General features: G+C 44.1%; 1 protein-coding gene across 4 annotated transcripts; it reads right to left on the reverse strand.

Moving 5' to 3' along the window:
- Positions 1-21738: 21738 nt before the first annotated feature.
- RPP21 (ribonuclease P subunit p21) lies at positions 21739-23552 on the reverse strand. Of its 4 annotated transcripts, none has more exons than XM_072833917.1 (5): positions 23412-23552; positions 23237-23337; positions 23058-23140; positions 22015-22147; positions 21739-21879 (listed from the first exon to the last, which is right to left on the reverse strand). In XM_072833917.1, the coding sequence occupies exons 1-5, from the start codon at positions 23466-23468 to the stop codon at positions 21819-21821; spliced, it is 435 nt and encodes a 144-aa protein (XP_072690018.1). In that variant the 5' UTR covers positions 23469-23552; the 3' UTR covers positions 21739-21818. The 4 variants fall into 4 exon arrangements, with proteins under 4 accessions (XP_072690018.1, XP_072690016.1, XP_072690017.1 ...); XM_072833915.1 differs by having other exon boundaries at positions 22022-22147; positions 23412-23551; XM_072833916.1 differs by having other exon boundaries at positions 22022-22147; positions 23237-23313; positions 23412-23510.
- Between the last annotated feature and the right edge of the window lie 1079 nt (positions 23553-24631).

Genomic DNA, 24631 nt, shown 5'->3' on the forward strand with positions numbered 1-24631 from the left:
ATCTATATGCATCTATACATTTATCATATGATCCAGCCAATCCTCTCTTAGGTATTTATCCAAGAGAAGTTAAAGCAGCATATGTCCATACAAGAATTTTACACAGGGCAGCCCGGGTGGCTCAGCGGTTTAGCGCCGCCTTCAGCCCAGGCCCTGATCCTGGAGACCCGGGATCGAGTCCCGTGTCCGGATCCTGCATGGAGCCTGCTTCTCCCTCTGCCTGTGTCTCTGCCTCTCTCTCTCTCTCTGTATTCTTATGAGTAAGTAAATAAAATCTTAAAAAAAAAAGAATTCTACACAAATATTCATAGCCACTTTATTAAGTAATAGGCAAAAACTTGAGATAAACTAAATGTCCATTAACAAGTAAATGGATAAACAAATGTAGGATATTCATACTATGGAACACTACCCAGCAATAATAAGAAATGAACTATTGGTATATGAGATAATCTTTTTGGATCTTGAAATGATTATGCTGAGTAAAAGAAGCCAAACAAAGAATGAAGTGGGAGAGCTGGGTTCTTGTCTCATGGAGTTGAAAAATGAATCTCATGGACTAAGGAGAGTGAGTAAAGCAATAGAGTTTTATTAAGCAAGGATATAGAGAAAGCTCTCAGGAGTGAGAGGGGTCCCAACCAGGATTGCCACTGGGGACTAGTAGGGTTGGTCTTTTATTTAAAGCCAACCAGGGAACCTAAATCCTTTTAACCTATCTATTGATACCACCATCGAGTAAGGACTAGTGATAACACCTTCAATGGCTCACTCCCTTTTTAGGGTCTTGTAACTCTTTGTTGGTCACAAGTATCTGTTACTTTGTGGAGGCAGAGAAAAATTAAGGCCATTCTACCTCAAGTTTAGCATTAGCACAAGTACAGCTATCTTAGGCCCCTGGGAATAAGAGCTGAACCTTACAGGAAAAACTGCATTATGTCCTCGGCAGGGATCCCATATCAGAAAGACAACAGAGCCCACCCCGTGGCAGAAAAGTCCCATATTAGAATGAGAACAGAGCTCAAAGCCCTTGAAAGCCCCATATCTGAATGTAAACAGAACTTCAGAAATTCCTCCACCCCTTTTGAAAATCCCCTAGACCAGCCCATAAAAAATCCAGCTGTAACCCACTTAGGGGTCCAAGTCCCTGCTCCGCTTCATCGGGTATACTTGGACCCGAGCTCGAGCTTGCTAATAAACCCTCGTGCGCTTGCATCGGTGTCGGCTCCTTGGTGGTTTCTCAGATTTGCAATCTTGGGCACAACAATGACCTGAGCCAAAGGCAGACTCTTAACCGACTGAACCACCTGAGTGCCCCAAATTTGTGTTTTTAAATGAGAAGCAATCTGGTATCTAAAAAGAACGGTGGGTGTCCCGGTGTTTCATTGCATCTGCATCTTTGGGGTAAATCCCCAGCAGTGCAATAGCTGGGTCGTAGGGCAGGTCTATTTTTAAATCTTTGTGGAACACCAATAAAAAATAAATTTATTATTAAAAAAATAAAAATAATAAATACATAAATAATAAAATAAAAAGAACGGTGGAGGGAATCCCTAGGTGGCTCAGCAGTTTAGCGCTTGCCTTCAGCTCAGGGCGTGATCCTGGAGACCCGGGATAGAGTCCCGTGTCAGGCTCCCTGCATGGAGCCTGCTTCTCCCTCTGCCTGTGTCTCTGCCTTTGTGTGTGTGTGTGTGTGTGTGTGTCATGAATGAATAAATAAAATTTTTAAAAATAAGATAGAGATTGTTAATAGAGCAAATGAAAAATATTGAGATAGCGCCATTAGATTTTTTTCTGTAATATATATTTTTACTTCTACATATTATTACAAATCTTAGAAAACATTACTTTTTAAATTTTTACCCAGGAATTGTTATTTTATTATTATTATTTTTTAAATTTCTTTATTCATGAGAGACACACAGAAAGAGAGGCAGAGATGCAGGCAGAGGGAGAAGCAGGCTCCATGCAGGGAGCCCGATGTAGGACTCGATCCCAGGACCCCGGGATCAGGACTTGAGCCAAAGGCAGGCACTAAACCACTGAACCACCCTGACATCTGGGAATTGTTATTTTATATTTATATATTAGAGTGCCTGGCTGGCTCAGTCAAAAGAGCATGTGACTCTGGATCTCAGGGCTGTGAGTTCAAGCCCCACGTTGGGTGTTGGGATTACTTAAATAACTATTTAAAAAATGTATCTATATATTAACCCTTTCTAGTGCTCTTCATTTCTTCCTGTAGTTATGTGCTTTTAGCTGGGATAGCTTTCCTTTTATCTGAAGAATGTCCTCTAGTTTCTTATATTGTCAATGTGCAGCTGATGAATTTTCCTTTTGTTTGTCTGAAAATATCTTTTTTTTTTTTAAGATTTTATTTATTCATGAGAGACAGAGAGAGAGAGAGGCAGAGGCACAGCCAGAGGGAGAAGCAGGCTCCATGCAGGGAGCCTGAGGTGGGACTCGATCCCAGGTGTCCAGGATCATGCCCTGGGCTGAAGGCAGAGCTAAACGGCTGAGCCACCCGGCTGCCCTGTCTGAAAATATCTTTATTTTACCCTTTTGTTTTTGGTACTGCATGAGTTTTTAAATTTTACTTTTAACATTTATTTATTTTTAAAGATTTTAAAGTAATCTCTACACCAGCATGGGGCTCTAACTCAACCCTGAGATCGAGTTACTTGCCCCACTGACTGAACCAGCCAGGTGCCCCTATTTATTCTTTTCAAAAAAATTTTATTCCAGTATAGTTAGCATACAGTATTATATTAGCTTGAGGTGTACACTGTAGTAATTTGCTTTACCTTGAGCTTTTGAAAGTTGTTTGTAAGCTTAACAGTGTAAGATCCAAGTAAATATTCATTCATTTTCTCCTCGTAGGGTAGGTGCTATTACTCTTCTGGTCCTCAATGAATGATAACTAAAGTATGGTGTTGCTAACGACAATACTTTAGGAGAGGGATACAACTGAATTAGTTTTTGCCACAGTTATGCAAACAAAAATAAAAATCAGCAACAAAGAAGACATGATACAACCTCAAGAAACAAAATCTGCTGTGTGAAGTCCTACCCTCTCCTGTCATTTCCACCAGGCCCAAAGCTGTTTATTAGGAGAGTATGTTTCTGGGTGAACAGAATACCCATTGAGTCCACGGGAAACACCGGAGGCCAGCTGGGCAGGGAGGGGGCGAGCTGGGGCTGGAGTCCGACTCGCGCAAGAGAGGGCATCGCTGGTGCTCCCTGAGTTACCAGTCAGCTTCCCTCGATCTCCTAGATGGGAAGGTTCGCCTTGCAGCTGAGCAACGCCTTGGGGGAGCCCGAGAGCCGCAAGCCGCGGAGGCTCCCGACATGAGCACCCTCTGGCACCCAGACCCGGCTGGCCTGGCCGGTGGCATGTGCCGCCAGAATCCTCCTACCGGTGTCCTCCCCAACCTTCCTTGCTCTCCGGCTCCCCCCCCCCCCGCTAATTCATTTTTGGTGGCCGCTTGTGCTTCCGCCCGAGCCCCAAAGCCCCGAGTTGTCGCCAACGCAGTCGTTCCTTTGTGGCAGCGAGGACTAGGTTTCCATCGACCGTCACTGTTGCTCGCCCCTCATCTCCCTCCGCGGTTTTGTAGCAAAGTCGGGGCGACCTCGCAGCCGCCCGCGCTCTCCCCCACCCTCCCTGGGATGCGCCTTGCTGCCCGGGAACACTGGGAACACCGCCGCCCGGTGGCCGGGTCAGCTCCGGTACCCTGCGCACCCGTCGCCCTGAACGCGGGTGTCTGAGCTCCGACCCGCACCGGCTGGGGTTCTAGCCCCTCCGCCCCGCGGTGTGGCGGGTGCGCGCACACCAGGGCCACTCGGAAGCCTGGGGACCGGGATCCTCTGCTGCGGTTGGCTTTGTTTTCCAAGAGGACGGGAGCCCGGGCTTTATGGGGAGGCACTGGGTAGGAATCCAGGAGACCAGTGTTAGTCCGGGCACCGTCTCCCTTGGGGCCTGTACTCACTAGGGGACAACAGAAGTGAATTCGACTTTATCTCCGTAGAACTATTTTCAGTGACATCCTCACACCAGCCTCCCTTGCCTGAGAGCAGAGGCGGTCCGCCCCATGTGTTTCTCTCCTCCAGAGAAATAAAAAAGTATCTTGGACTCGTCTCTATCCCCGGAGTGGCCAGAACTCACCCAGGACAGAGCTGCGGATCTTCAGCCTATCAGATGCGGGATCAAACTGACTGCACCTCCACGTCTCCAAATGGGAGCAGCCAATGACCCCGGGACGCCCAGGGCCTAGGCACCCTTTGCCAAAGAGCGGGCCGCGTGGGGGGGCGGACTTCCCATCCCCACCTGGTCCCCAACCTGTGCTCCCCAGTTTCCCGCTCTTCACGTCTAACCTCAGCCGTCCTACACGCACACACTTCTTTTTTTGACTACTCTCTAAAGGTCTCGTCGTCTAGGTTCCTGGCTGGTCAGGAGGAGGGAGAGGAAAGGGGGAAGGAGAGCACCTGCTGGCAGTACCAAACACTGCAGAACCGAGCTAATGCTGGGCGGCTGGCCTGGCCGCTTGCTTGGGGTGGAGCAAGCTACTCCTGATCTGGGGGTTGTGAGCCCCACATTGGGTGTAGAGATTACATGAAAAATAAAATCTAATAAATGAATAAATAAACAAATTAAGCTTCTGCGATCCTGACCACTGTGCCTGCAGACGGGCCACCATTTTCTTGTCCTCTGGGCCCGAGCTCCTCCTCCGAGCCCCTGCCCACACCCTGCGGCCGCCAGCTCTGTGAGCCCTCACACTCCGGTGAAGCGGCAAGAGGGGCTGGACGCCAGTGGCAGAAACCCGGTCCTTTCAAGTTCGCTATTTTGAAAAGCCAGGAGACCAGATATGGAAATTGGGAGGTTGGGACCTGCTATAAGAGGCCCCTGTCCGCCTCTTCCTGCGCGGTGCTGAATCTCTGGGCGAAGCCTGGTGTGCATCCCCAAAGCCCGGAGTTTCCCAATCCCTGAAAGGGCCTGCATGCCCCAAGGCAGAGGATGGGGGAGTGGAGGATCCCCCCCCCCCCCCCGCCCCCTGCCTTGGCCACGTCCCTGCCCAGCCCCCCACTGCCCGCCTCCTTCTGCCTGGGCTTCTACGGGCTGCAAGGGCCTCGGCTCTCCGGGAGCAGCTAGCCAGTCCTGCTAGTTCCCACCGCCTTCCTTTTCAACCTTGTTGACTTAGTTTCCAGGCTTTCCCGAGTGGTCAGCCCAGATTTGGAGCCAGAATTGAGCACCTCGGGGTCCAAGGAAGGGTTGCTCAGCAGCAGCCTCGCACTGTTGGGGCGAGAAGGAGCAGGAGCCCTGTTGCCAGAACCCAGGGCAAAGCTCACGAGCCCCCTGGGCTAACCTCTCTTCTCTCCCCCTTCTCCCTGCTAACTGCTGAAACCAAGTGGGTAGCCTTAACCTAGTTGAGGCTCGGCCTTCTTGTGGCCTTCTTGTGCCGAGGCTGCGGTTTGCCGAACCACAGGTCTCTCTTGTTTACTGGCAGGTGAGCCTGTGCAGAGTTGGAAGAGCACACACGTTCCCAACGCAGGCCCTATCCGCATCTTCCCCTAGTCCAAGTTCCAAGTCCGGCGGACAAAGCCGGACCCCAGATTCAGCACTGTCGGACGGAGCAGTGCCTATGATGAATCTGAACCTGGTCATGGAGAACTGGAACAAGGAGGGGGAAAACTGGGGTCGCAAGTTCAGGGGGAAGATCATGGCCAGACTATGATAGGGCTCAGCTCTCGCATTTGGGGATCTCAAGGTGTGAAAACCTGAGCTGGTGTGGAAACTGTGTTTACTGTTTTTTTTAGAGGCCCTATGAGGCTAGACTGGGTTTCTTTTTTTTTTTTTTTTTCTTTCTTTCTTCTTTTTTTATTTTTTTTTTTTTAATTTTTATTTATGATAGTCACAGAGAGAGAGAGAGAGAGAGGCAGAGACACAGGCAGAGGGAGAAGCAGGCTCCATGCACCGGGAGCCCGACGTGGGACTCGATCTTGGGTCTCCAGGATCGCGCCCTGGGCCAAAGGCAGGCGCCAAACCGCTGCGCCACCCAGGGATCCCGTCTTTCTTCTTTTTTTAGACTGGGTTTCTTGTCTCTAAGTTCAGGTGACTGGGCTTAAAAGCTCAAGGGAATTCTCCACCACCTTTTTGTCCTTGAGTCTCATTACTGGAGAGGAAACTAAGTGTAAGAGGGTCCTGCATCCACTGGGTGGTCACAGGGCCAGTAGCTGAATAGGATTTGAAACTGCAGGACTCAGAGCTGACTTTTCATTCCACCACACCTCAGTTTGTTTTTTAAAGATATATAAATAGATGAACATGCATGTAATCTTCATTTAGTAACCATACTGGATCTTCCAGTACCCACTTTCTAGTCAGGAGTTATAACCTCAGCCAGCGCGCAGTAAAGCTCTGAGTGCTCTTCGCCTATGGTAATCTTCTTTGCCTCCCCACATCCCCTGCTGCTGAGCGTGGTTCCATCTTCTGTGGTAATAATTGCTTTCCTTTGCTCTATGCTTTTCCGTTGTGTTTGCACTCTCTGTGAAATAAGGAATAGCTTCTCAATTCTGATTTTGCTTTCCTGTCCACAGGGGATTTCTCCCTTGGAGCAGAAAATTTCATTTCACTGTACCTGGCAAGCCCTGGGTTGTGGTGGGCTCTGGTGACCACAGGAGTGCTTGGAGCTGCTTCCCTCTGGCTGTGCTGGGTAAACTCCCCTTCTAGCCTCTCTTTTCAGCTGGCGAAAACAATCCGTGAACAATGTGTAGTACATAATTTTGATGAGATAGTGGTGGTGAGGAATGTTAAGAAGTTGGGAAAGGAATTCCACTCAAGTGGAAGAATTTAGAAGCAACCTGCCATATTAATCCCAGGAAAGGAGCCACAAGGGAGACGAGAGTATGCCAACCTGCTCAGGTCAAAGAGTTGGAAACTCCTCTTGCCCCTCTCTGAATTGCAGCAGTCTCAGTGACCTTGCTTGCCCTGACTGTTGGTGGCCCAGCACCCAAGAACCTGCCCCCACCCCCCAACCTCACAATCTCATCTTGCTGGTGCAGACATATGGTAGTAATCTTCTTAATGTACTATTGGATCCTACTGACTAGTATCTTGCTGAGAATTTTTGCATCCATGTTCATCAGGGATATTGGTCTATACTTCTCCTTTTTGGTGGGGTCTTTGTCTGGTTTTGGAATTAAGGTGATGCTGGCCTCATAGAATGAGTTTGGAAGTAGTCCATCCCTTTCTATCCTTCAGGACAGCTTTAGAAGAATAGGTATTGTTTCTTCCTTAAACGTTTGATAGAATTCCCCAGGGAGCCATCTGGCCCTGGACTTTTGTGTGTTGGGAGGTTTTTGATGACTGCTTCCATTTCTTCCTGGGTTATTGGCCTGTTCAGGTTTTCTATTTCTTCCTGTTCCGGTTTTGGTACCTTGTGGTTTTCCAGAAATGCGTCCATTTCTTGTAGATTGCCTAATTTATTGGCGTATAGCTGCTCTTAATACATTTTTCAAATCATTTGTATTTCCTTAGTATTGGTTGTGATCGCTCCTCTTTCACTCATGATTTTATTGAGTCTTCTTTCTTTTTCATAAGGCTGGCTAATGGTTTGTCTATCTTTTTTTTTTTTTTTTTTTTGGTTTGTCTATCTTATTAATTTTTTCAAAGAACCAACTCCTGGTTCTGTTGATCTGTTCCACAGTTCTTCTGGTCTCTATTTCATTGAGTTCTGCTCGAATCTTTATTATCTCTCTTCTTCTGCTGGGTGTAGGATCTATTTGCTGTTCTTTTTCTGGTTCCTTTAGGTGTGAGATTAGCTTGTGTATTTGAGTTTTTTTTCCAGTTTTTTGAAGGATGTTTGTATTGCGATGTATTTCCCTCTTAGGACTGCTTTTGCTGTATCCCAAAGATTTTGAATGGTTGTATCTTCATTTTCATTAGTTTCCATGGATCTTTTGAATTCTTCTCTAATTTCCTAGTTCACCCATTCATCTTTAGCAGGATGCTCTTTAACCTCCATGCGTTTGAGTTTCTTCCACATTTCCTCTTGTCATTGAGTTCTAGTTTCAAAGCATTGTGGTCTGAAAATATGCAGGGGACAATCCCAATTTTTTGGTATCAGTTGAGACCTGATTTATGATCCACTATGTGGTCTATTCTGGATAGTTTCATGTGCACTTGAGAAGAATGCATATTCAGTTTCTTTTGGATGGAAAGTTCTGTATATATCTGTGAAATCCATCTGGTCCAGTGTATCATTTATTTTATTTTTTTGTAAAGATTTTATTTATTTATTCATGAAAAACACAGATGAGAGAGAGAGGCAGAGACACAGAGAGGGACAAGCAGGCTCCATGCAGGGAGCCCGATGTGGGACTCGATCCCGGGACTCCAGGATCACACCCTGGGCCAAAGGCAGGTGCCAAACTGCTGAGCCACCCAGGGATTCCCCAGTGTATCATTTAAAGCCCTTGTTTCTTTGTTGTGCTTAGAATATCTGTCATTTGCAGAAAGTGCCGTGTTGAAGTCTCCTATTAGTGTATTATTATCTAAGTATCTCTTTACTTTGGTTATTAATTGATTGGTATACTTGGCAGCTCCCACATTAGGGGCATAAATATTCATGATTGTTAGGTCCTCTTGTTGGATAGACCCTTTAAGTATGATATAGTGTCCCTCTTCATCTCTCACTACAGTCTTCGGGATAAACTTTAATTTATCTGATATGAGGATTGCCACCCCTGCTTTCTTTTGAGGACCATTTGAATGGTAAATGGTCCTCCACCCTTTCATTTTCAGGCTGGAGGTGTCTTTAGGTCTCAAATGAGTCTCTTGTAGACAGCAAATAGATGGGTCTTGCTTTTTTATCCCGTCTGAAACCCTGCATCTTTTGATGGGATCATTTAGTCCGTTCATGTTCAGAGTAACTATTGAAAGTTATGAATTTAGTGTCATTGTAATACCTATTCAGTCCCTGTTTTTGTGGATTGTTTCTTTGGGCTTCCTCTTTCTTTTACAGAGTCCCCCTTAATATTTCTTGCAGAGCTGGTTTGGTGGTCACATATTCATTCAGTTTCTGCCTATCTTGGACGCTCTTTATCTCTCCTTCTTTTCTGAATGAGAGCCTTGCTGGATAAAGTATTCCTGGTTACATGTTCTTCTCATTTAGGACCCTGAATATATCCTGCCAGCCCTTTTTGGCTTGCCAGGTCTCTGTGGAGAGGTCTGCTGTCAATCTGATATTTCTCCCTATAGAAGTTAGGGATCTCTTGTATCTTGCTGCTTTAAGGATTTTCTCTTTATCTTTGGAATTTGCAAGTTTCACCATTAAATCTCGAGGTGTTGAACGGTTTTTATTGATTTTGTGGGGGACCTCTCTATCTCCTGGATCTGAATGCCTATTTTCCTTCCCAAATTATGGAAGTTCTCAGCTATGATTGTTCAAATATGCTTTCTGACCTTCTGTTCCTCTCAGCGCTTCCTGGAACCCCACTTATACATAGATTTTTCTTTCTGAGGCTATCATTTATTTCCTTTAACCTTTTCTCATGATCTCTTAATTGTTTTTCTCTTTTTTCCTCAGCTTCCTTCCTTGCCATCAACTTGTCTTCTATGTCGCTCACTCTTCCACCTCATTAACCCTAGTCGTTACGACATCTAGTTTGGATTGCATCTCATTTAATTGATTTTTTATTTTGTCCTGATTAGATCTAAATTCTGCAGTAACAAAGTCTCCTCCTCCTCCTCCTCCAGGATGCTCTTTAACCTCTATATGTTTGAGTTTCTTCCAAATTTCCTCTCGTGGGGATACCTGGGTGGCTGAGTGGCTTAGCACCTGCCTTCGGCCCAGGTCGTGATCCTGGAGTCCCAGGATCAAGTCCCGCATTAGGCTCCCTACATGGAGCCTGCTTCTCCCTCTGCCTGTGTCTCTGCCTCTCTCTGTGTGTCTCTCATGAATAAATAAATAAAAATCTTTAAAAAAATTTCCTCTTGTGATTGAGTTCTATTTTCAAAGCATTATGGTCTGAAAATATGCAGGGGACAGTCCCAATCTTTCGGTATGGGTTGAGACCTGATTTGTGACCCAGTATGTGGTCTATTCTGGAGAAAGTTCCATGTGCACTTGAGAAGAATGTGTATTCAGTTGCATTAGGATGGAATGTTCTGTACATATCTGTGAGATCATCTGGTCCAGTGTCATTCAAAGCCTTTGTTTCTTTGTTGATTTCTCTCTCTTTTTTTTAAAGATTTTATTTATTTATTCATGAGAGATACAGAGAGAGAGAGAGAGAGAGAGAGACAGGCAGAGGGAGAAGCAGGCTCCATACAGGGACCCCGACATGGGACTCGATCCCAGGTCTCCAGGATCACACCCCAGGCTGCAGGCAGCACTAAACCACTGTGCCACCAGGGCTGCCCTTGTTGATCTTCTCTTTAGAAGATCTGTCCCTTGTTGAGAGTGGAGTGTTGAAGTTTCTTACTATTAATGTATTATTATCTATGTATTTTATTACTTTGGTTATTAATTGGTTGATATAATTGGTTACTCCCACATTAGGGGCATAAATATTTATAATTGTTAGATCTTTTTGGATAGACCCTTTAAGTATGATATGGTGCCTTTCCATCTCTTACTACATCTCTTACTAAGTCCATCCTTACTACAGTTTTTTTTTTTTTCCAGTCCTTGGTTTAAAATCTAGTTTATTTGACATGAGGATTGCTACCCTAACTTTCTTTTGAGGTCCATTAGATGATAAATGTTTCTACACCCTGTCATTTTCAGTCTGGGGTGTCTTTAGGTCTAAAATGAGTCTATTGTAGACAGCATATGGATGGGTCTTGCTTTTTTATCCAGTCTGAGATTCTGTCTCTTGACTAGAGCATTTAGCCCATTCATGTTCAGAGTAATTATTGAAAGATATGAGTCTAGTGCCATTGTATTACTTGTACAGTCCTTGTTTCTGCACATTGTCACTCTCTCTTCACTTACAGGATCCCCCTTATTTTTTTAAAAAAGATTATATTTATTTATTCATGAGAGACAGAGAGAGAGAGAGGCAGAGACACAGAGGCAGAGGCAGGCTCCATGCAGGAAGCCCAATGTGGGACTCCAGGATCACTCCCTGAGCCAAAGGCAGATGCTCAACTGCTGAGCCACCCAGGAGTCCCCAGGATTCCCCTCAATATTTCTTGCAGAGCTGGCTTGGTGTTCACATATTCTTTCAGTTTCTATCCCGGAAGTTCTTGATCTCTCCTTCTATTCTGAATGAGAGCCTTGCTGGATGAAGTATTCTTGGCTGCAAGTTTTTCTCATTTAGTATCCTGAATATATTATGCCAGCCTGCCAGGTCTCTGTAGATAATTCTGCTATTAATCTAATATTTCTCCCATTGATAGGATTCTCTTGTCTCAAGCTACTTTCAGGATGTTCTCTTTCTCTTTGAAATTTGCAAGCTTCACTATTTTATAATCTTTTTGTTGATTTTGGGAGGGGTCCTCTCCATCTCTTGGATATGAATTCCTGTTTCCTCTCCCAGATTAGGGAAGTTCTCAGCTATGATTTGCTCAAATATACCTTCTGGTCCTCTCTCTCTCTCTCTGCGACCTCAGGAATTCCAATAATATGAATGTTTTTTTTCAAACTATCACTTTATTCTTGGAGCCTTGTGGGCTTAGTTGTTTTTCTCTCTTTGCCTCAGCTTCCTTCCTTTATCAACTTGTCTTGTATGTCACTTATTCTCTTCTACCTCATTTACCCTAGCTGTTAGAGCATCCAGTTTAGACTGCATCTCAGAGTATTTTTAATTTTGGCCTGATTAGATCTCATTTTTGCAGTAAGAGATTCTCTAGTCTTTTTTTTCAAGACCAACTAGTAACTTTATAATTGTAATCCTGAATTCCATCCCTGACATTTTTCTTAAATCCGTATCTATTAGATATGTAGCAGAGAGTATTACCTCTGGTTCTTTCTTTTGTGGTAAATTTCTCCTTCTAGTCATTTCATCCACGGCAGAATGGGTGTATGTGTGAGCAGAGTCAAAAATATCAACTGGAACCCAAGCAAAATACACACTAGACAATTCTGAAGAGGGCAGGAACCAGAAAATAAAAGAAAAAAGACAAATAAAAAATAAAAGAGATAGAAAAGGCGGGGGTGAAAAGGGATGGAGGAGAGAGAAGATAATCTTACAGAATGGACAAAACAGGATGATCCACTTGGTTCTGACTGTATTTTGATCTGTGTTTTAGAAGGTAACTAAATTCAAAGGTTACAAAAAAAAAACACAACAAAATTTATATACATCCCAAAATAAAATTGAATACAGTGAAAGGATGCCAAAGGTGAATAATATATCTATAACATGTAATGGCAAAATATGAAAATAAAAAAGAAAATACTTATAAATGAAGATATGAGGGCAGCCCCGGGTGGCTCAGGGGTTTAGCGCTGCCTTCAGCCCAAGGTGTGATCCTGGAGACCCGGGCTCCCTGCATGGAGCCTGCTTCTCCCTCTGCCTGTGTCTCTGCCTCTCTCTGTATGTCTCTCATGAATAAATAAATAAAATCTTTAAAAAACAAACAAACAAAAACAAAAAAACCCCTGAAGAGATGATAAAATAAGAAACTAGTTGAGATGGGAAAAAAAGGAAAAATATTAGAAAATTTTAACCTGGGATCCCTGGGTGGCGCAGCGGTTTGGCGCCTGCCTTTGGCCCAGGGCGCGATCCTGGATACCTGGGATTGAATCCCACGTTGGGCTCCCGGTGCATGGAGCCTGCTTCTCCCTCTGCCTGTGTCTCTGCCTCTCTCTCTCTTTCTCTGTGTGTGACTATCATAAATAAATAAAAATTTAAAAAAAAAAAGAAAATTTTAACCTGAAAGATAAATCATAAGAGAGAAACTTTGAGTTCTTTTTTTTTTTGAAACTTTGAGTTCTACATACTACTTTCCCCCAGTCCTGGAGTTTTCCAGTCCTGTTTGGTTAGTAAACTTGCTGTTCACCTGTTCTAGATGGTCTTCTGGGGGAGGGGTCTTTGCCTGGGTGGAGTTGTATCACCCCTTGCCAGGTGGTAGGGCTCAGTGTAAGCTCTTTGCTGTATGAGGCTTTTGTTCCCTGAGGCTTTCTGTGCCTCTTCTGAGGGTGAAAGGAAAAATAAGAATTTCCACGCTCTAGTCGCTAGCCCCAGAGTTGTGGTCACAGTGTGTACCAAATTCTGCAGACTCCTATGGTGCTAACCCAGTCAGATCCTCCCCAGGGGCAGGTGGGGTGACCCTGGTTTATGCAATTTGCAGGGCCCCGGCAGGGAGAGCTTTTGTTTGCTTGTGCATGCACTTAACTCTGTCCATCCCTCCTGGAGGAAGTGGAGGGTTGCCCTCATTCTGTTCATTGCAAGACCCTGGCTCTGACAGCGTTCAGCCAGTTGACTGTGCACCCACTCTGCCTCTCCCAGAGAAAGGCACAGGGTTGTTGTGTTCCAGTCCTTTGCAGGGACCCAACATGGAGACCAGTTACCCAATCTGCCCTGGTTCGAAGTTTATGGCACAACAAGCTGAGCTTTCTCCCAGGCTTCCCTGACCTAAACCCATTTCCCAGCTCCAATGCTTGGGAACTCTGCTGGTTCAGGTGCCTCTGTTCTTTCTGTTCCTCCAGGAATACTGAGACCCCACTGTTCCATCTGCAATTCTGCCTCACTTCACCACCGACCACCTTTCAGGCAGGGAGGTCTCTCACAGGAGATTTCTAAAGGTCTGACTTTTGAGGTCTAAGGCTGTATATCACTTTCCTGCAGGAGGCTTATAAAGGCTCCCTCCCCCTCGCCATTTATCTTCTGATATATCCCCTCCATTTCTCTTCTCCAAACTCCTACTACCTCGCAAAAAGTGGTCACTTTTCTATTTGTAGAATTTCAGCAATTCTTTCTTTACATCTCAGGTTGAATTCGTAGGGGTACAGGATGGTATGATAGTTATCTTGCTAAATTTAGGGGACCAGATGAAATGAGGACCCCCTACTCTTACACCATCTTGCCTCTCCGCCAACCCATTCATTCATTTAAAAAAAAAAGATTTTATTTATTTATTCATGAGAGACACACAGAGAGGCAGAGACACAGGCAGAAGGAGAAGCAGGCTCCTCACAGGGAGCCCGATGAAGGACTTGATCCCCAGACCCAGGATCATACCCTGAGCTGAATGAAGGCAGTCATTTAACTGCTGAGCCACCCAGGCATCCCCCATTCATTCTTTAATAAGATACTCTTTAACCTCTATGTATTTGTGTCCTTCCAAATGTTCTCTTGTGATTGAGTTCAAGTTTTAATGTATCGTGGTCTGAAAATATGCAGAGAATATTCCCAGTCTTTTTGTATCACTTGAGATCTGGTTTGGGACCCAGTATGTGATTTATTCTGGAGAATCTTCTATGTACACTCAAGAAGAATATGTATTCTCTTGCTTTATGATGGAGTGCTCTGAATATATCCGTGAAGTCCATCTGGTTCAGTGTGTCATTCACAGCCATTGGTTCCTTATTGATCTGCTTACTTGCATTACTGTGAGTAGGGTATTAAAGTCCCCTACTAGTATTGTATTAGTATCAATGTATTTCTTTAATCTTGTTATTAATTGGGTTATATAATTGGATGCTCCTCAGTTAGGGGCATAAATACTTAAAATTGTTAGATCATCTTGTTAGAGTCTTTTACTATGATATAGTGTCCTCCTTCATCTCTTATTACAGTCTTTGGTTTAAATCTAATTTGTCTGACATAAGGATTACTACTCCAGCTTTCTGGAGCTGTATTAGTATGGCAAATGCTTCTCCAACCCCTTGCTTTCACTCTGGAGGTGTCTTTGGGTCTGAAATGAGCCTCTTGTATACAGCTTATTGATGTGTCTGCTTTTTCTATTTTTTAAAAATCCAATCTGATATCCTGTGCCTTTTGAATAGAGCATTTTGTCTATTTACATTCAGAGTCACTATTGAAAGTTATGAATTCAGTATCATCGTATGCTGTAAAGTCATGGTTCTTGTAATTTGCCTGTTCCTTTCTGGTTTTTCATACTTTTGGGCTGTCTGCTGAAAGGATCCCCTTTAATATTTCTTAGGACTGGTTTAGTGTTTACAAGTTCCTTCTGTTTTTGAAGTCCTGCTCTTTATCTCACCTTTTATTCTGAATAACAGCCTTGATGGATAAGATATTCTTGACTGCATATTTTTCCAATTTACCACATTGAATTTATAATTGGGTCCTTTCTGGCCTGCTACGTTTCTCTAGACAGTCTGCTGTCAGCCTTATGTTTCCACCCTTGTAGCTTAAGGGCCTCTTGTCCTGAGCTGCTTTTAGGATTTTCTTTTTTATTTTATATATATATATAAAAATATATAAAATATATATTTTATATATATATATAATTTTAGGATTTTCTCTTTATCTCTTAAATTTGCAAGCTTCACTATACTATGTTGAGGTGTTGACTTATTTTTATTTTTTTGAGGGCGGTTCTCTGTATTTTTTGTACTAGAATGCCTGTTTCTGTCCCCAGATTAGGGATGTTCTCAGCTATAATTTGGTCAAATAAACTTTCTGCCCTCCTCCCTCTCTTTATCTTCTAGGACCCCAATTATTTGGATATTATTTTGCTTTATGGTATCATTATTTTTTTAGGATTATATTTATTCATGAGACACAAGGAGAGAGAGAGAGAGAGAGAGAGAGAGGAATATAGGCAGAGGGAGAACCAGGCTTCTCGCAGGGTGCCTGATACAGGACTTGATCCCAAGACCCTAGGATCACGCCCTGAGCTGAAGACAGACAATCAACCACTGAGCCACCCAGGCGACCCAGTATCACTAATTTTTAAAGTCTCCCTTTGGGCAGCCCCGGTGGCACAGCGGTTTAGCGCTGCCTGCAGCCCGGGGTGTGATCCTGGAGACCCTGGGTCGAGTCCCACGTCAGGCTCTCTGTGTGATGCCTGCTTCTCCCTCTGCCTGTGTCTCTGCCTCTCTCTCTGTCTCTATGAATAAATAAATAAAATCCTTAAAAAAAATCTTTAAAAATAAAAAAATAAAAATAAATAAAGTCTCCCTTCATGACCCAGTAGTTTTTCTCAGCTTCCTTGTTTTCCACCATTTTGTCCTCTATATCCTGAACTCTCTTCTGCCTCATTTATCCTTGTTGTCAGAGACTCCATTTGTACTGCATCTCAGTACTAGCATTTTTAATTTCAGCTTGATTAGATTTTCATTCTTTTATTTCTACACTAAAGGGATTTTCTAGTGTCTTCTATGTTTTAGTCAAGCCCAGCTAGTATCTTTATTATTGTTGTTTTGTATTCTAGTTCTTTCTTTTGGGGTGAGTTTGTCTGTTTCATCTTTTTTTTTTTTAAGATTTTATTTTTTCTTTATTCATGAGAGACACAGAAGGAGAGAGAGGTAAAGACACAGGCAGAGGGAGAAGCAGGCTCCACGCAGGGAGCCTGACGTGGGACTTGACCCCGGGGTCTCCAGGATCACGCCCTGCACTGAAGGCGCCGCTAAACCGCTGGGCCACCAGGGCTGCCCTAGTCTTCCTTTCTTTTTTCTTTTTTCAGGATCTAGTTTCTTTTAACAAGCAGACAAAAACACACCCAGGATCTAATCTTTTGGGTTTTGTTTGCTTTTGTTGTTTTCTTTTACTTTCTTCTTTTCTTTTCTAGACAAAATGAGGAGATGGAGAGATTCACCCCAAAAGAAAGACCAGGAGGTAGTATTCACAGCCAGGGATTTAATCAATAAGGGTATAAGTAAGATATCTCAACGAGAATTTTATTTTACTTATTTTATTTATTTTTTTTTATTTTTTAAAGATTTTATTTATTTATTCATGAGAGACACACACACAGAGAGAGAGAGAGGCAGAAACACAGGTGGAGGGAGAAGCAGGCTCCACACAGGAAGCCTGATGTGGGACTTGATCCCGGGACTCCCGGATCATGCCCTGGGCTGAAGGTGGCGCTAAACCACTGAGCCACCCAGGCTGCCCTCAATGAGAATTAAAAAAAAAAAATTATAGAGAGACTAGCAGGGCTTGAAAAAAGCATAGAAGATACTAGAGAATCCCTTACTTTAGAAGTAAAAGAACTATAATCCAGTCAGGCTAAAATTAAGGATGCTATTACTAAGACGCAGTCCAATGTGGAGGCCAATGAATCTGAGTATTGAGACAAATGATATAGAAGATAAAATGATGGAAAATGAAAGGCTGAAAAGAGGATAGAAAGAAACTATTAGATCAGGAAGGCATACTGAGGGAAAATAATGATTTACATTAAGAGAAAAAAATGTCCATATTATAGAGTCCCAGAAGAAGAGCAGGAAAGGAGCAGAAGGTTTATTTGTGGAAATTATAGCTGAGAACTTCCCTAATCTGGGGAAGGAAATAGGCATTCAAGTCTAAGAGGCAGAGAATTCCCTTCAAAGTAACAAAAACAGGTCAAAACTTTGACATATTATAATGAAGTTTGAAAATTTCAGAAATAAAGAAAAAATCCTGAAAGCAGCTCAGAACAAGAGATCATTAACCTACAAGGGTAGAAACATAAGGATGGCAGCAGACCTGTCTAGAGAAACCTACCAGGCCAGAAAGGACTCCAGTTAAAAATGCAATGTGGTAAATGGGAAAAATATGCAGTCAAGAATACTTTATCTAGCAAGGTCGTCATTCGGATTAGAGGGATAGATAAGAGTATCCAGACAAACAAAAACTAAAGGAACTTGTAAACACTAAACCAGCCCTGCAAGAAATATTAAAGGGGATCCTTTGATCAGAGAGTGAGCCCAAAAGTAACAAAGACCAGAAAGGAACAGAGAAAATCTACAATAACAGTGACTTTACAGGTAATACAAAGGCACTAAGTTCACATCTTTCAGTAATTACTTTGAATGTAAATGGACTCAATGATCAAATCAAAAGACAGAATAACAAGACAAGACCCATTGATATGCTGCTTACATGAGACTTATTTTAGACCCAAAGACACCTCCAGATTGAAAGTGAGGTGTAGAGAATCATTTATCATATTAGTGGACATCAAAAGAAAGCTAAAGTAGCCATCCTTACGTCAGAGAAACATTTTAAACCAAAGACTGTAATAAGACTTGAAGAAGGACACTGTATCACTATATCTATCCTGCAAGAAGATCTAACAATTGTAAATAAGTATTTATGCCCCTAACTTGGGAGTAGCCAGTTATATAAACCAATTAATAACAAACTTAAGGAAACACATTGATGGTAATGCCTAACAGTAGGGGACTTTAACACCTCACTCACAGCAATGGACAGATCATCTAAGCAGAAGATCAATAAGGAATCAATGGCTTTGAATGACACATTGGACCAGAAGGACTTCATGACATATTTAGTACATTTCAAACTAAAGCAATAGAATATATATTCTTCTTGATTGCATATGGAACATTCTCCAGAACAGATCACATACTGGGTCACAACTCAGGTCTCAAATGCTTACAGAAAGACTGAGATCATACCATGCTATTTTCAAATGCTATGCTAGGAGTACTTGGTTTTTATGCAATGCCATGAAACTTGAAGTCAATACAAGGTAAAATTTGGAAGGACTACAAAAAAATGGAAGTTAAAAAGCATCCTCCTAAAGAATGAATTGGTTAACCAGGAAATTAAAGAGGAATTAGTAAAAATATGTGGACACAAATGAAAATGAAAACACATTCAAGACCTCTGGGAAATAGCAAAAGTGATCCTAGGAGGGAAGTATATAGCAATACTCAAGAAGCAAGAAATCTCAAGTATGCAACCTAGCCTTACACCTAAAGGAGCTGGAAAAAGAACAGCATATACAGTCTAAATCCAGCAGAAGAGAAATAATAGAGACTAGAGAAGAAATCAATGCTGTGGAAACAAAAATAACAGTAGAACAGATTAATGAAACTAGGAGCTGGTTCTCTGAAAGAATTAATAAGATCGATAAACTCCTAGCCAGATGTATCAAAAAGGAAAGAGAAAAGACCCAAAGAAAGAAAATCATAAATGAAAGAGGGGAGGTCACAACCAATACCAAAGAAATACAATTATAAGACCATATTATGAGCAACTATATGCCAACAAATTAGATAATCTGAAAGAAATAGAGGCATTCATAGAAACATATAAACAACCAAAACTAAAACAGGAAGGAAAAGAAAACATGACCAGACCTGTATTCAGCAAAGAAATTGAATCAGTAATCAAAAATCATCTAACAAACAACAGTCCAGGGCCAGATGGCCTCCCATCAGATTTCTAACACACATTTAAAGAAAATTAATACCTATTTTTCTGAAGCTGTTTATAAAATAGAAAGTGATGGAAAACTTTTTATTTTTATTTTTTTATTGGAGTTCAATTTGCCAACATATAGCAGAACACCCAGTGCTCATCCTGCCAAGTGCCCGCCTCAGTGCCCATCACCCAGTCACCCTAACCCCCTGCCCACCTCCCCTTACACTACCCCTTGTTCATTTCCTAGAGTTAGGTGTCTCTCATGTTTTGTCACCCTCACTGATATTTTTTAAAAGATTTTATTGGGCAGCCTGGGTGGCTCAGTAGTTTAGCGCCACCTTCAGCCCAGGGTGTGATCCTGGAGACCTGGAATCGAGTCCCACGGCAGGCTCCCTGCACGAGGCCTACTTGTCCCTCTGCTTGTGTCCCTGCACCTCTCTCTCTCTCTGTGTCCCTCATGAATAAATACATAAAATCTTAAAAAAAAAAAAGATTTTATTTCACACACACACATACACACACACACACACACACACACAATGTGAGCAGGGAAGCAGCAGAGGGAGAAGCAGACTCCTCAAAACAAATTTAGCCAATAATCAGATCTAGTGTGCAAGAGCGAGCCAATGAGCTCAGAAGTGAGACTCATGGGTGCAGCCAAGGAATATGAGCTGAAGACAAAAAAGGTCCAGGTCTATGTTGTCCCAGGTAATGATTAAAAGAACTCAGGAACATTTAGTTACTTGCACACTAATTACTATTTTCCATGCAAATAATTTATTGACATATGAAGGAGTCAGTGGAGAGACTGAGTCAGGGATGAAGGCAAAATAAAGATGTGGTAAATTGCTACAACTGGTGGTCCCCAGGGAATGAACAACCCTCCCCTCCTCTCCCCCACCCCCTGCAGTGTTCATGCCCCAGTATAGCCCCTTACATGTTGAATCTGGGCTTGGTTACCTGACATGCTTTGTCAAGGGGATATTAGCAAGTGTGATAAGAACAGAGGCTTGAGGGTAGCTGGGGGTGACCTAGCAGTTTGGCGCCGCCTTCGGCCGGGGATGTGATCCTGGAGACCCGGGCTCGAGTTCCACATCAGGCTCCCTGCATGGAGCCTGCTTCTCTTTCTGCCTGTGTCTCTGCCTGTCTCTCTCTGTCTGTCCTGAATAAATAAATAAAAGCTTTAAAGAAAAAAATTTAAAGAACAGAGGCTTGATAAGCACTTGCACCTTGGAGCTGGTCCTCTTGAAATGCTCTCTGTGGAAGTCAGAGAGCATTTAATAGGTCCCACAGGGGCAGCCCCAGTGGCCCAGCGGTTTAGTGCCACCTTTAGCCCAGGGCGTGATCCTGGAGACCCGGGATCAAGTCCCATGTCGGGCTCCCTGCATGGAGCCTGCTTCTCCCTCTGCCTGTGTTTCTGCCTGTGTGTCTCTCATGAATAAATAAATAAAATCTTAAAAAAAAAAAAAAAAAAGGTCCAACAACTCTGAGACAGCCAAGCTGTGAGGACATCCAAACAATGCAAATAAAGCTTCTTGGGTCATCCAGATCAGGTGCCACAGCCACCAGCTAAACGCAGCTGAGTGACTCCAGCTGATGCCATATGGAGAAGGAGATTACTACCCAGCCAAACTCTCAGACAGCTTAGTCCACAGAATCACTGTTGTTTGAATTCACATTATGCAGTGATTTTTATGCAGCAATATATAAGTACAACACAGTATTTGCAAGAAAAAGGGAAGAAAAACATTGCATTCTGAGAATAGTGAGTTTTATTTGTATATGTTTCAGGTAAATCGATTAGCTGGTACCTAGCAGAGAGGTCAGTCTGAAATCCTGTCTTTGAATAAGTTCCTTAGAGATATCAAATAAAACAATTTGTTGTTTACTCATTCTCAAGAAAACTCTGCAAGTTTACCTATGGGGCATACTTGTGTAGTGTCCACCAGTGTCCTTTCATTAGCAGCTCTGACCCTGTCAGTTCACGTTTGCACAATTTCCCTTACTAGGATTTTATAGAAGAAAACCAAGAAATTGGGAGAGACCAATTCTGAGAGAGGATCAGAAACCACTCTGATCCCCTGAACTTTTTCCCTTGTTTAAAAACAACATCAGTGCATCAGTAGTATGTCTAGCCCCTTAGTCAACAGTTAGGCTCCCTATATAAAAAATGCTCTATGAAGCATTGCTCTATGAAGGAAGGCTCAAGCTCTTACATACAACCCTAGATCCTGAGTTCCAAATGTGGCACTGTACTGAAAAGCAGGATGAAGGAGCACTAGGATCAGGGCCCTGGAAATGGAAGCTGCTTAGTGGGGTCAAGTGGTCTATGGAAATCAGGATCTCTGAATGGTAGGAATGAGCACTGGCAAAGACAGGGAGGTTAGCCAGTGATAGAGAAATACAAACTGAAACAGGAAAAACAGAATGCAGAGCTGAAACACTCTCAGACGCACATAAAGTGAAACACAATTATACTTTATTTGAAAGGGTGAATCCATCAATGGTGACTGGAGCTCTGAGGCTGCACTTTCTCCTCAGGGAGGTGGACTGGAATGGGGTGGGCTGCATTTGGTAGGGGTTGTGGTGGTTTGAGATCTGGGTAGATGAGAATTTGAGTTTTTTAAGATTGAAGCACTCTCACAGCAATCCAGAATCCAATGTGTCCTCTTCAGCTCTATGCCCTCCATCACCCCTATCTTCCTGGGGCATCCCCAGTTTTTCTCTACAAACCTCTCACCTGCCTGGTTCCCCAGCTGGGCCTCAGGCCGGTCTGCCCAGAGCAGATGATCAGGATCATTGAGGAAACGCTGGCTGCGCTCGCATGTTAGGCAAGTCTGTACTGTCCAGCGCTGTCCCCTACAGCCTGAGGTAAAAGTAGGGGCAGGGGAGTGCCCAGGTTTAGGAGAAGAAAAGGTTTCCCGCACCCAGTTTTGCCTCCACTGTTATATAGTAGGAATTCCAACACTCCCCAACTTTGAATACAAATTTATCTTACCCCTGCTTAAAGTCTGTCAATTTCTTTGGTATCCCTTAAGATAAAGTCCAAACCCCTTAACAAGCCTCTTCAAGATCTGCCCTATTTCCTTCTCTAGCCTCATGTTTTGCCCTTGCCTACCTCAAACTCCAGTCTCCTGAACTCTGGTCTCCTTGACACCACAAACTTGTCTCAAAATGCTCACACATGCCTAGAATTTCCCTCTCTTACTCCTTTTGCTTATCATGAACCACACCACTACTGGTGTAAGTAATTAAGGATTTTACATCCCTAAGTAAAGCATTTTTCTGGCTCCATGCCGGGAGCCCGGGAGCCTGACGCGGGACTTGATCCCGGGACTTCAGGATCACGCCCTGGGTCAAAGGCAGGCGCTGAACCGCTGAGCCACCCGGGGATTCCCGGAAAGCATTTTTCTACACTACTCTTGCTTCTTAGTCTATCTTATCGGTCTATGATTTCAATGAGAATAATCCATTTTGTACAATACTTCAGACATCTTAGAAAAACAAATAACTTGCTGAATGAGTAAATGAATGGTGATGTGAATCCTGCGCTCCACCATGCAAAATAAAGGTACGGATGGGGGTGCGTTGCCTCCTACGGCAACATCATTTCCCTACTGCCCAGACCTTAGTTCGTCTAAACCGAGTTAGTGACTGAACACACCTGCTGTGTATGGCCGCTGTAAATCCCGCGCCAGACGCCCACCTAAGGAAGGACGGGGTCCCCTCCCCAGCCCGGTGCTCCTCAATCACCCAACACCACTGGGAGCACTCACGTCTCTGGCGCTGGGTGCAGGTGAGGCCCGGGACGAGGAGGGAAGAGCAGCCTCTACAGAGGGTCCTCTTCACCGAGGGGTCCCTGTGAGCGGAGGGGATGGTCCGATCGCTCCGCCCGCTCTCCCCGCTCCCACTCTGCCCGCATCCCGCCCGCCGCCAGGGTCCCGGACCGTCTCACCGCCGCAAGACAAGCCGCTTGGCGATGGTCCTCTCCGTGTGGCAGTAAAACCTCGCTAGCGCCTGGTTGTTAGGGTCCTGCGCAAGGACACAGTGTGCGGCCTGGAGGAGGGAAACCGTTGCTCTGTGGCCCGCCACACCGGCCGCCTCCCCGTACGCCCCCGACGCCGACTCACCTGGTACAAGAAGCTGAGCCTCTGGAAGGCCTCGCGGTCCTTCACCGGCCCAGCCATCGGCGCCGCGCTAGCCCTCACGCACGAGCGTACGCAGGCCCCGCCCCTCCGATAGCCCCGCCCCGGGCGCCCGCGATGGCCTCCTGGGAAGTGTAGTTCCTGGACCCACGAGCCTCCCTCCGCCATACTTATACTATGGCGCCGCCCTGCGGCCTCACAGACCCCAGCTGTTTGTAAACCCCTACCCACCCCTACAATCCAAGTCCAGGGTCCCTTTCGGAGATTTGGCTTCCTTCTAGTCTTCCTTGAGCCCATGATCAATTATACTAGGTAGGAAAGGCTAGTGAACAGGAGCATATCTTAAACTGCGAAACATCTTTAGGACAGAAGACTGGTCTCTTCATGCTGATAGGTTGGGGAGATGGTTATGTGCAATTTATACCCAGCTACAACTTCTGCCCTACTGCCTTGGAGCTAAAGGCAGATGCCTGAAAGATTACACACTGAAGGAAAAGAAGTCATGCATTCCAAAAAAGCACTGGTACTAGAATTGGAAAGGATCATCAGGGGGTCGAGGGAAGGAAGAAGCACAGCTTATTACCATTCTTTTTCACTTACAAAAAAAACAAACAAAACAAAACAAAACCCCACTTCCTATTATGCAGTGCACAGCAGGTGATCTTAGCTAACTTCTAGTCTTAGGTACTGGAGCACAGAAACTTTTGATAGTATCTCCTGCCCCTGAAACTCTCCCCTCCCCTGCCTTCTCCATTCTATGCATATACTTCATATCTCTTACTCTGACTTCTGTCTCTGGTTTGTTCTGTTTGACATCCTTTGTTTACCTCTGCCTCATAGTTCATGACCACCAGTTCCTCAAGTTAGAAGTAGATGTATATGAACTGGAGGGCAGAACATGAATGAACTCCAAGACAGGGAGAGGGCAGCATTAAGTCAGGAGAGAAGAAGGCCTCTCTCCCTTCTCAAACCCCATCAGGCCAGAGGGAGCCAGGCTTTTCAGCTCAGAAGAAATGGCCGAAACCTACTCTGGGATTAATTTCACAAGGGTCCCTACATTCAAATGAGGTATATGTTTAAAATGTAGACATCCAGACCCATCCCAGATCTTGATCAAATCACCAAGGATGAACCCCAGGAATGTGCATTCTTAACACCAGTGATTCTTACACATCAATACAGGGTCACCATCAAATTACCACACA

The sequence above is a fragment of the Canis lupus genome, chromosome 7 (assembly GCF_048164855.1).
Source record: "Canis lupus baileyi chromosome 7, mCanLup2.hap1, whole genome shotgun sequence".
NCBI classification, from domain to species: domain Eukaryota; kingdom Metazoa; phylum Chordata; class Mammalia; order Carnivora; family Canidae; genus Canis; species Canis lupus.